The sequence below is a fragment of the Centruroides vittatus genome, unplaced genomic scaffold, assembly GCF_030686945.1.
Source record: "Centruroides vittatus isolate TY-2023 unplaced genomic scaffold, ASM3068694v2 contig_508, whole genome shotgun sequence".
NCBI lineage: Eukaryota > Metazoa > Arthropoda > Arachnida > Scorpiones > Buthidae > Centruroides > Centruroides vittatus.
Window position 1 is genome coordinate 17,542 of NW_027122295.1, and position 12,788 is coordinate 30,329.

At 31.9% G+C, this 12,788-nt stretch overlaps 1 protein-coding gene across 1 annotated transcript; it reads left to right on the forward strand.

Moving 5' to 3' along the window:
• The first annotated feature begins 2,912 nt into the window (after window positions 1-2,912).
• LOC136978349 (cholesterol 7-desaturase nvd-like) lies at window positions 2,913-9,615 on the forward strand. Its single transcript, XM_067274056.1, has 6 exons — window positions 2,913-3,030; window positions 5,119-5,307; window positions 6,697-6,875; window positions 6,944-7,177; window positions 9,177-9,347; window positions 9,433-9,615. The coding sequence occupies exons 1-6, from the start codon at window positions 2,931-2,933 to the stop codon at window positions 9,586-9,588; spliced, it is 1,029 nt and encodes a 342-aa protein (XP_067130157.1). The 5' UTR covers window positions 2,913-2,930; the 3' UTR covers window positions 9,589-9,615.
• Window positions 9,616-12,788: the final 3,173 nt, after the last annotated feature.

Here is a 12,788-nt window from a genome sequence, read left to right on the forward strand (position 1 = left end):
TATAAAACGATAAATATGAAACTGTGACCGTAGGGTCTGTATCTCTTTGATACCGCGTCAGGATGACACCACTGTATCCTTAAATTGATACAGAGAATTGTAAAATCGCGCGAGCGGTTACGTATAGGTTAGACCCGGAACGAAGTAAGTGGAGAGGATGGCGAAAGGAACGCACTCGGAGATTGTTATATATAAAAAAATACTCGTTTATTCACCTATATATCTAATTAGATTCAAAACGATTACTTTACAGAGAAATTGATAAGATACATGACTCACGATCGCGATCGTAAATTCTACACAGATTAGAGAGAAAGCGTACAGATATTCGCGGGTAGGATAAATACTATAGGATATATGCTGATCGTATCGCCGAACGTCTAATAAATGACATAATATCTTCGATTCTAGATTTTAGTCTAAATGTAAATTAATTAATCTAATTGTCTTAGATTTCAATCCAATTGTACGCTAGTCCGAAGATAATGAACAGAAGAGGAGGAGCTTGACGACGATGGGTAAATCCGAACGGAGACACACACACACAGTCAAGTGACAACTTCTGCTGACTTACTCATCGTACACCCTTTTTATATGGAGAGGTGTTTTGCAGGCCTTTCCTTGATTTCGTCAGAGGAAATAATGTTCTTGGACAAATAAAGTGATAAGTGACATAGTCGTGACACAGAAATTTTTCTCATCTTAACAAGGAACTCAACTCGCGGGAATCGAGTTTAAACCGATTTTATCAGAAAGTTTTATCACTTGGTTTCCCATTAACTAACCTTTTTTGGTCTACTTCGTTCTGTTTTTGTATAAAATGTAGTTAAACATTTTTGATTAAGATTATATAAAGATGATATTAAAAGATTATAAAATTATATAGAGATGTTAAAGTTTACAATATAAAGATCTCGATCTTCACAAAACAATAATTCTTTCACTAACAATTGTAGAATTGTTTTCTAGATTAGAAATACAGGTTAAACGGAGAATTGCTTGCTGTTACGAAGCGACGCGTATATAAATACTGGAAACAATTTAAAACAATTCAACCTATACAATAATAATACAATAACATCTGTCAAAATGTACGAACTGGGCAAAATGGAACAGAAATTGCAATGTGCCGTGGTTCCGGTTTCCACAGTATACGATAGAATTTCAATACAAAATAAAACTCCTAGTATTAGAATTTTATTGTAACTATTGTTATATTTAATATACATGGTTGACTTGACGAAAGTCTCGATATTGCATCAGTGATGACTACGTCAAAATATGTCACCCATCACTTTATTGGTCCAAGAAGATCATCTCCTCTGACGAAATCAAGGAAAGGCCTGCAAAACACCTCGCCATATAAAAAGGGTGTACAATGAGTAAGACAGCAGAAGTTGTCACTCGACTGTGGGTGTGTGTCCCCGTTCGGATTTACCCATCGTCGTCAAGCTCTTCCTCCTCTGTTCATTCTCCTCGGACTAGCGTACAATTGGATTGAAACCACTGCGTCTTTAGTGTAGACACAGAAACTACTATGTCTGTTAATTATGTTACTCACGCAAAAAACAACGGACGTTAAACTAAACAACTAAAGGTTAAACTAAACAAATATCCGTTTATTTATATATAGAATTATACATATCGATTACAATAGGGATTATAATAGCTAGTCATTTGAGAAATATCGTAGCAGTCTCTAAATGAAAGAGAGTGAGTTTGCACTTGGGCAAGTAGTGATAAATACTTTTGGTTGTAGGTTTTTCGAAGAGGACAGACACTTGTGAAGCTCGAGAGCATGGACTCGTTAAATGGGATGTTGTAATATACTCCAGATAAATGAGTTCTTTACACATTTGCAAAGGCAAAACAAATTCTTGGTTCACAGATCAGGTTGTTCGATGTTCGATCATCTGATAATAGGTCGGTTAGGAACTTGCAGGTTAGGTGATAGGTAGGTGATTTTTGGACGGTTTGGTAATTTGGTAATAAGTAATGAATTAGCCTTGGCGGCGATTGTCAAGATGACCATATCTGCAGCGAAGTACGGCAAATTCTCCTAGCACATAGAGACTAGTGTCGAGCTCCTTTTTCGTCAAGAGTGGACAGAGAACTCTCGATAACGGGTTAACACTTCGGTCGTCATCACTTTTTATGTTGCGGGTCCTCCCCTTCAATACCAATGTGTTTTTAGGTAGTATTGTTTCTGTAATTCAATAGTCGACTTTCGAATATTCGGTTCCCGATGACATCATCACGATGTGTCATTTTTTAATAAATTCAATACATGGGAACTGTACTCATTTTTTCAACTACGTTCCGTTATTTTTGTTGAAGGCAAACGTTCTTAATACTTATGTAAAAATTTTTGATATATTTTAACTTTTTTTTTCTGATAAAATTTGTCTGCGTACCCGGGCTCTTACGTTGCTATTGAAACAGTGAAGCCAATCTGCATCAATTGTAACGTATTGAAATCAGCAGTTATTTTAATGGTTTATGAGAGTTAAATTAATTAAAGTTAATAAATTATTAAACAATATGATTGAATTTCTTATTTCAGATATATCCACGATTAAAATTCAAAAATGTTCAGCTTTGTATACGGCAGTTTAGCGGAGGAATTGTGGAAATATTCGTGGATGTTGGATATGTTTGAATGCATCTGTACAACGATTTTAAATACACCGTATCTACTGATTTTGATTTTTGTTTCTATTTTTATTGTCTACTCTTTCTTTTCAACTATTAACGAAGTTGTCGTAAGTAAATATCGAGAGAAATTTAATTTTAAAATGTTATTTACATTATAACAGTAAAGTTTATCGATGCAGGATATAACGGATAGCCGTTATGACGCTGGAGGAGCGAATGCGAGGAAATCACGTAGAGAACGAATGCAGTTATTAAAAGAAACAAATAGATTAAGAATGTCGAAAGAATATCCTCCCGCATATCCAAATGGATGGATACCGTTACTCGAATCTAGAGATCTACCTGTTGGAAAGTGCAAGCCTGTTACTGCTTTAGGTAAGACATTAAAACATCGCATTAGGCTATGTCGATTAAAAGTATTAGTTAGTCTGAATAATGGACGACGTATATTTGACGCTGTACATCATGGGTTTTGCTCCTGTACATCACACTTTTTCGGTAGCAATAGAACGTGCAAGTCACTAATGAACTGCTTTCAAGGGAACGTTTCGAATCGACATGAATTGACTTCCAGTTAAATTGGAACTTCTCGTGTAAGTAATGAAGGCCTACTTCAGCTCCGGTTTAACATATCGAATTTGGCCTTTCATCTATCACACTCTGTACTGAAAGTTAATTAAGGAAAAACAGAAACACATACGGATGACAGTTGGAATTTATAGGTCTACAATGTTGTCATATTGCAGCCCAATTATGTACCCAGCATTCGAACACTTGAAAGCCAATCGATTACATACCAGACATAAAAATGTGTTTCACTTCTAACCAACAAACTATACAACGCTTAATAGAAAAGTAATAGGGTGTATTTTAAACAAAAGAAAACATAAAGGTGTTACAAAAAACATCCACCGATTTAAAAGTTTAAAAAATATTGAATTCTTATGAACTTATATGCATTATATTTTTGGGATATTTGAAACTTAGTCATATTTTCTTATGAAAGAATAAAGTTTTAATAAAAAGTTTCATTGTAATTTTAACGTACTACGTTTGTATTTTAAGGACCATACAAGGCTGCTATCGGATTATGTTTAGAAATCACATTCGCCCTATGCAAGTCGCATTATATGTGCAAAGCGCCGTGTTTTTCCTGCATGTAAAAAATTTTCAAGGAAACAATCTCCGTTAATACACATTGTGATTAGCAACTTGATTCGTATTCAAAAAAGCAATCTGTGTTCTGCCAGCATATAAATTGGATATAAACACTTTTCTCATTTACTGCCTACATGCAGTTTTTAGGCTCTTTATTAAAAACGTGCCAATAACATTCAATGTCGTCAGAGCCATTCGAATTAAATCCCCTTAGACCAGAGAAAAAACAGAATTTCAATTAATGACCTTGTATAGTCTTCTGCAACTGGTTTCCTTGCAACTACATAACTGTTTTTCAACTTTGATTTTGCATTCAGTCTGTCCGATTTATTTGCTAATCAAGAATGTACTTTTTCATTCGGCTTACACTTTCAGTAGGTTGGAAATTAATTAGATCATAATTTGAAGTTACTTCACTTCTCAAAACTTATAAACAGCTTTGATTTAGCTTTGACTATCTACTAAATGAATTTTTCTTCCTGTAATTTATATGACGTCTTATTATTTTATTCACATTTTCATATTTGCTATAAAGACTACAATCATACTGTGCGTGTTTTTTTAAAAATATAAAGCAAAATCTTTAAGATTTTCCACTTCTTGCGATCGATTATCTTTTAACATCGCTATTTTTCGTTTCAATACTTAAATATAACTGTACTGTGCGAATAACGTTTTATTGAGGTCAGTACAGTTTGAGCTCGAAATTGTTTTCGCATTTGTATTTTATAATCGACTAGCAGATAAGCCCGACGTTGTTCGGGCAAAAAGTAATGGTAGCAAAGATTAATATTATTACATTATAGCCAGTCTTACCCGTTCATCAAGGATGAAGGGATACAGGGCTACCGCACAATATAACTTTTTTGATCGTACCGGAAATCGTTTTTGAGTTTCAGCGGCACGCACATTGTACACTTACTTTTATAATGTATATTGATTACTCATAAATAAATTAATTGCTGTTTCTGTTAAGTGCGAATTTTTATTTCAATTTAATACTTTCTAACGTATTGACATTTCGTAAACACGTAATGTGTGATTTTAATGAAAATATGTAATAAAAACTGTTTGTAAAGTTTCGGGAGTGTTTATACCATAATTAACTACTACTACTACTACGTTAGTATAATTTTTACATGTATTTGTCGGCATACAGCGTACTTATTAAACTGTATGTTAATAAAAGAGTAAAGGTATTTATTGTAAAGATACATCATTTCTATTTACACGAGGTGCATTTAAATATGAATAATAATTAATTTGAAAAATTTATGATTAGAAATAATTTTAGTTACTTCACAGGTCAGCAATTTGTCGTATTTCGTGGAAAAACAGGAAGATGTTTTGTTTTGGATGGTTATTGCCCTCATTTGGGCGCTCATTTAGGAACTGATGGCAAAGTTCACGAGGACTGCATCGAATGTCCTTTCCATGGATGGCGATTTGCTGGACAGGATGGTGCTTGTGTAAAAATACCTTACGCCGAAAAAAGTGAGGACTATTAAAAATATGTAGATTTAATTCAACTATGCTTATTTATGTGCATAATTGAGTTCCTTCGCATTGCAAGAAGATACGAATATGGTGCATTAGTTTTACTACAATGATTTAAATTAAATGAATTAATTTCTTAAACAAAAGTATTCGTGTAATTAATGCAGTTGTTTTGCAGCAGAATTCTGAGAATAAAATGCAATGTAACGGTTTAATATGTCGTATCATATTGACATTATCAACATCGCTATTAAAGAGGCCGCGTTAAAGAGGCCGCATTAAACAGTCTGCAAATTGTATTTTACTGTTACCAGGTGTTGTACGAATAGAAAGCATTGCAAAACGATTGATCGGGCTACCCGGGGATATAAGATAAATAGCACGAGACGCAGCGCGTAGTTTCCAGAAGCACTTTATAACTACACCAACCCCATAAATTACATGAGACAATTCTCAATGTAAGACGTTGTTTGACTAAAATCGTTAGTACAGTCGAGGTCGGACTGATCTTCTTCACTTTAAAATAAACGCATACGTATGTTAGAAAAATACTACAACATAGACAAATATATGACATATTAAGACAAATACATAACAGGCACCTATTTAACTGCTACTTGCAACTGTCATATGTGAGATTCATGCCCTGCGACTATATTGTAGCAACAGAGTGATTAATTTACGCTTGGTTAAACCGCAAGTGATGAAGTATATCGTATGGATTGACTAGGAACTTATTTCTAAAATGATAAACCGATATAATGTATAACGTTGAAAAGTGCGTACGCGAAATACAGGAATTCGGTAGGAGTTACGATAAAAGACTAGTCTTTTATTTAAGATGAGTAACTAGATATTTCTTCATTAGTATAGCAGCTGTTCAGCATTTCTCAGGAAGGCAGGATTGCTGTTGTACACTTTAGCTATGCGTTGAGTTAACATACTGAGTAGAAAATTCAAATCAAAGATGCAAGATATGCTATGTGCAATTTACATTAGAAGTTTTTATTGTCTATGTCGATCTCTGCTGCTGATGGCACTGCCGTTACACGTGTACCACAGAAACATTTTGTTAACGGTTTTTGTATCAAATTATGCAATGATTTTAATTATTATAATCAAACTCTTTTTCTGTTAAACTAAATTTTATAATAATTTTCCTTTGTTACCTATGGGATCGATGAAGATAAAAATTTTATTTATTACTGCAAAAGTGCAATTCGATTTACACGTGAATCTTATTAAACAAATTAATCGATTTTATTATACACTTTGCACTGGAACTAATGCACTGTTTACTTATACTCTTCCAATGCTGGAAAAATATCTTGTTTTTTTAAAGTAATATTAAAAAGAACACACTGTAATAAATGTATTTAAATTTAGTTCCAGAAGTGGCTAAAATAAAAACTTGGGAAACCATCGAACAAAACGGATTTATTTACGTGTGGTATCATGCAGAAAGCCAACCTCCTCTGTGGAAACCTCCGGTGATACCAGAAATAGAGAACCGATTAATGCGGTATATAGGTCGTGGTGAACTCGTTATAAATGGCCACATTCAGGTATTTATAACTAACCCTATGCCAAATGAATTAATGTATTATTTATGGTTTTTATTTATGTACTGCAGGAAATTTATGAAAATACAGCAGATTACGCTCATTTTGATTGCGTTCACAAATATGGCATGTCGTCCAAAATTACTCTTCATCCAGAAAATTGGCTGAGATTTTTTCAGAACATATTTAAAATGTCCCTCGTTTCGGAATGTGAAGGAACTTCTTACTGTATTAAATATAAAGGCATCCTGGCTATAAAATTGTTCGGAGTATCTGTACTACGGTTATCATTCGAATTGCAACAGGTAATTAATTAATAAGAAAATAAACGTGCTTAGTTTCATGCTACGGTAAAAAATATCTTAAAGAAACTTCACAACTAAATAATCCAATGGTTTTACGAATCAAAATTAATAATGCGTATATGAGAGAAAGTATTCTGTATTGTCGAATATAATTTTGCTATTTAGTAAATTTATTCTCAACGCATACGTCATATTCAGAATATATGCTGCAGTTTTTCCAAATAACAGAACACGTTTAAATGAATACGAAACAAAATATTCTCGCATTTTAATAAGCACACTCTGAATTATTTTGGTTGTGTTTGTTTCATTTTCGATTTATTTCATTTTTTTAATATATTTTGTTTATTATTATACAAAACCAGATTTTAAAATAAGAGAAAAACACAAAATAGGAAGAGAAAAAACATTATTGAAATATTTTAGCAGAACGTATTCATGATCAAACAGTCTCAAGTAAAAATAGTAAAAAAGAACGGACGACAGAATTACATTTCATGGTAAAAACAAATATAAAATACATTGTTTAACGTAGGTAGATACATTCACAGTATATATATATATATAATATAAACCGTATAAAAAACCAAGTGATTTCAGAAAGTCGTAAACTATATTTCAAATACTTCAAAATATATACAAGAAAGCATATTCAATATGGAATATAAAACAAATTATTAAACAGAACGAGCACAATACGAAACAGAAACAAATTTATCAAAAATCTTAAAACAAAATTTCAACTAACAGGGTAAAAGAGGGTATTCAAACAGGGTAATACAAAATAGGAAAAGAAAATCAGGATTAGGAATAATTAAACTAAGCCAAGAAACAGGAACGCAGACATAAAATATATAGCTTTCTTTTACATCAACGGTTTCTAAGAACCAATAAAGAAAGACCTGAACAAAGTGAATATGAAACTCGCCCCGACCTATGAAAATTACGGAAAAGAATACAAAAAATCAATCCTGAACCAAACAACAATATAACGAAGATATATAGTACAAAAAATGAAGTCTATTTAATACCGTGTAACTGCAAGAACCCTAAAAACTACATAAGTAAAACATAAAGGAAAGTAAAAACGCGCCTAATGGAACACATTGCAGATCTGAAGTATGAAAGTATAAATTCGGCTTTCTACGAACATTGTACGATAAATAACTGTAATATAAACAAAGAAGTAAAAATCCTACACGAAGAAACCAATTAATATTAACGGAATTTCAAAGAAAGTTATAAAAGAATGAAAAGTCAAGCCAATAACACCAATAAAAGCATGAGTGTTAAAATCCGTAATAATTGGTTATTATCGTAATAACTATTGTAATAACATTTAATGACAATAATTACGACAATACTGTTAGCAATAATTAGAACATTTTAATAACAATTAAAAATATCAAATTATAGAATAACCCCTTTTTTTAACGAAATGCCAATATGCCAACGAGATTAAAAAACATTCCACGAACGCAGACGTCACGAGTTTACTCTGGCTGATGTTCAACGTCAAACCATGGAGTCTGTACTGTCATAGTCATTTGAAATTGTAGATACATTTTAAACTGCAATGGTATTTTTAAAAAATGATTCACTTGTAAATAAGTAATTTTTAAGCTGAATGTGTCAACACCACATGAGAAAAATCCCGCAAGTCATGGTATGTCGTAACCTGTGATAATAGAATATTGTAATATAAAAATTTTATAATGTGTCTTATTGTGCAGACGACAGAAGAGGGGTCATTGCGCGAAACGCGTATCGGCCTATAGAGGGTCCACAATAAAAATAATGTAAAAATGCTTTTTGCTTATTAATGCACCAAGTTGTGAAGATAAAAAAGCAGTTAAAGGAAGACAGGGTCTCGGAGTGCATAACTATAGTAATAATAAATTACTCGCTACAATGCAAAAGTTTCTGATACGTGTAATAATAAGCAATTTTTATAATACGATCGGTTGTGTAATATCATCAAATATGCTTAATTTTTCAGATTGGCCCTGCAATATCTGTTCTTCACTTCAAAGGTTTATTTGCAAACAAAATCGTATATGGCATTATACCGGAAGGACCATTTCGACAGAGAGCCATCCGACATTATTACGCTCCTTCTCGATTTGCAGCCATATTTAATTATATATTTTTTCATTCTGAAAATTTTATGGTGAGAGTCTATCTTCACAATCACAGAAATTTGAAAATATACGTGAAATAGGTGTACTAATTATTTGTAATATTTATTTTAATAGTTTGTACGGGACATCCGCATATGGAATTACAAAATGTATTTGAAGAATCCAATTTATGTGAAAGAAGATAGGCAAATTGCGAGATTCAGAAAATGGTACTCTCAGTTTTACAGCGAAAACAGCCCGAGAATTGAAGAACAAGATCTTAACTGGTGATTGGAAGTACTTTTATAGCTTATGAAGTTTTCGGCCGAAATTCATATATTTGTTAAATTTCAGCTTATCTTAATCATAATTGACTTTAAATTGTAATTTATAGTATACAATATAGATTCATTACTGTAAAATTTCTTCTAAGTAGCGATTTATTGTCAAATATGTAATTTCTTTATTGTATTTTAATAATTAAATCTTACTTTAAACAACGAAATATAAAACAATGATAATAGTGTGTTTTATTGATTGTTGGTTCTGTTGTCAATTTTTAAAACATTCTGCAAATTAATATCAAAATTTCTTTGAAAGTTTAATGACAACAGAAAGGAATTTTATTTTTCATTTAGCTTGAACCTTAAACTGCTATAGCATAAAAAAAGCAATAAAAAGCAAAAAAACGATAAAAATAAAATTGTTAAAAATTTATTAAAATTCTTAAATACGTTAAGTTAGCATTGTTGCGAAATAACAAAATCATTTCATAGTTTTCTCAATAATCGCAGTAAATGAACAATAAAAGTTTCTTAGCTAACCACTGACCAACCGGTTTTGTTGCCTGAACAATTAAGTTCAATCGTTGGTCATACTTCTTGCCAGAACAATATTAGCATTTCACTGCTCAATTATCTACACGTGATATAAGATTTTGAAACTATATTTAATGTACAAATTGACGCTATCCTAATGACTTATATATAGAATATTTATAAAATAATGTCCCGTTTTACTTTTCTGGATCTTATGTATACAGCGTCAGAACGTTCTGCCTGTAATCAATGGCGTTTGAAGTGGACTGATCCAATTTCTGGCATAATAAGGGTAAAAAATTGGTAGAGAGAAACTTTTTCCGGCTTGCTGTACGCTGTATGCTAACAATACTAATTGCTCATAACTTGTCTAATACTGAATGCGTTGTGTCAGCCGTTTTTATTTTAACAAATTGTAAAGTTACGGCCACTGGTTACCAGAAATTATGACTGTATGACTTATTTTAATATTTTTCTTTTTTATAGTGTTTTATTTCCGGTTTTTTCTGTAATTAGATACAATACAGCTTAAAAATACACATATCACATTTCACTTTCCAAATTATCACAACTGTCACTGATATACATCGGTTTCTTTGTAATGGGAGAGGAATAGATCGTGTGTCAATGTGCAGTGTTAAGAGCTTATTGCTTTTTGGTAAGCTGACTAGAGTGGAAAAAGTCACATTTATTTCTATAATAAACCACGAGGTGTTTTATTACCGTATAAATAAAAGCTCTCCATATCAGTTGTTATTCTCAGTTACGGCAGATAAGTAGATCATGAGTTAAGGTCAGGTTAGCGATAGTTTACTAAGCTTGCGAATGACATCTGATCTGCCCCCACTCCCCACCGTTAATGACAACAACGTTCTAAGTGTCTTATCACTCTGTAAACAAAAACTCTTTTCCCTGTTGAAAGTGGATCAGATGTCAAGGTTATTGTTTAATTATATTAAAAATAATTTTGTCTTTGATATTTAAAGACCAGTTTTGTTAGAACTGTTTACTTTTAATTGAACTAAAAGTCGTTTATTTTAATAGCTTTCTTGTAATTCATTTCTGCTTCGTTTATTAAAATATTTTTATGGTGTTTTAAAATATACTTGTTTATGAATTAATGTGTAAAAATTGCAATGGAAATTTTTCGATGTTTTAAAAAATAACTGTTGATTATACAGAGTTGAAGCTTGCAAAAATGTTTTCATATCTATATATATAATTAATCGCCAATTTATTAACAGTTCTTATTAAACTATTGAAAACAGTCTGACGTTGTTTTAAAACAGAATGATAATAATTATCTTACATGGCAGAATTAAGAGCTATACATTGCATTATTGCCATCAACTACTGTCAAATACCGAGTAGACTCGAGGAACATACTATTTGTAATGTTCACGAATGTCAAACCATGTAACGGAACACTCACTCTTAGATTTTGGTTGTTGAATATCGAAAATTGTCTTTTTCCTGGAAATAATCTAGTCTCGCGTTACCTGGATATAAAAAATAAGCCAATTACAGAGCAACAACAGGAAATTGAAACTAATCAGAATTGTTAATTCAGAGATTCACTGTTTAGAATTTCATTTTTTGTAAGTAAATGAGTTCAACTGTAAAGGAGACACGCTTCGGTCTTCTTCCATACCTTCATTTCTTTCCTCATCACTTTTTCTTTTTGAACTTTCTTCATCTCTTTTCGCAAACTCGCAAAACTTTATCAGAAAATAAAAAAATCGTCAGTTCAGAGAAAAAATACGAAGTACATTGGTTTGTTACTATCCAATAAAACATTGGAAAATCTCTTGAATATGATTTGTTAAAAAATATTAGCCACACTGTGTTCTACTTACTTGATTGGACAATCTTATTGCTCACCCCCTGCATAAAACGCATTGGTTGTGAACCGTTACCGAAGTATATCAGAATAGCGAATCAGAAAAAACAAAAATATCTAAGCAGCCAATTTGCCAGCAATGACGATAAATCTAAAATAAGAGTTATAATAACTGTTATAACGTTTAATGGTGAGGTTGTAAAATAACGAAGATCTCTGCACTACATCTAACAATGTAATAAAAGGAAGATCAACTGAAATATGTTTACATAATAATGTCAGATTATTGTTAGAAATAAGAAAAAAATTGCTTTACAGAAAATAAATCACGCAGGAACACACAATGACTTAGATATACAGTCTATATTAATTTTGAAAAATATTCATTCCGGCAACACGTATTTCATCGGTCCACTTTATTTTACATCAACTTATACAGCTAAAATTACACATGTATTATAGTTATAATAGTGGCAAATGTACATTCTGCAGTTTGGAGAATTCTATAATTTTGTGAGTTATAAAAGTACTCGTAGAAACTATAACAAATTTCTATTAAAGCTGTAAAGTAAACTTGTGTAGAAAGATGTGACAACAACTGTGTGACTATAACAGATTATAGTTATACAGCAATTGTCAGATCTCCGTTTTATGTTAGAAAATAATTATGTAAAAATGCATGTAAGAAAGAATTTATGAACAATGTAAGTCTCCAGATCGACCACTTCACGGTGGTATCGAACTTTAGGAATTTCACAAAATTGATGCCTGGATGATCCGTACCACGTTGGATTCAGGCTAACTCCAACAATGTGCTCACTACTCAGATTTAT

What these genes read in the sequence shown, in the direction of transcription:
- LOC136978349 (XM_067274056.1), top strand. Translation starts at nt 2,931, where the DNA reads ATGTCGAAAGAATATCCTCCCGCATATCCAAATGGATGGATACCGTTA. An exon ending in AATACCTTACGCCGAAAAAA is followed by an intron (nt 5,308 to 6,696) that starts GTGAGGACTATT and finishes ATTTAAATTTAG; the next exon opens with TTCCAGAAGTGGCTAAAATA. An exon ending in TTATAAATGGCCACATTCAG is followed by an intron (nt 6,876 to 6,943) that starts GTATTTATAACT and finishes TATGTACTGCAG; the next exon opens with GAAATTTATGAAAATACAGC.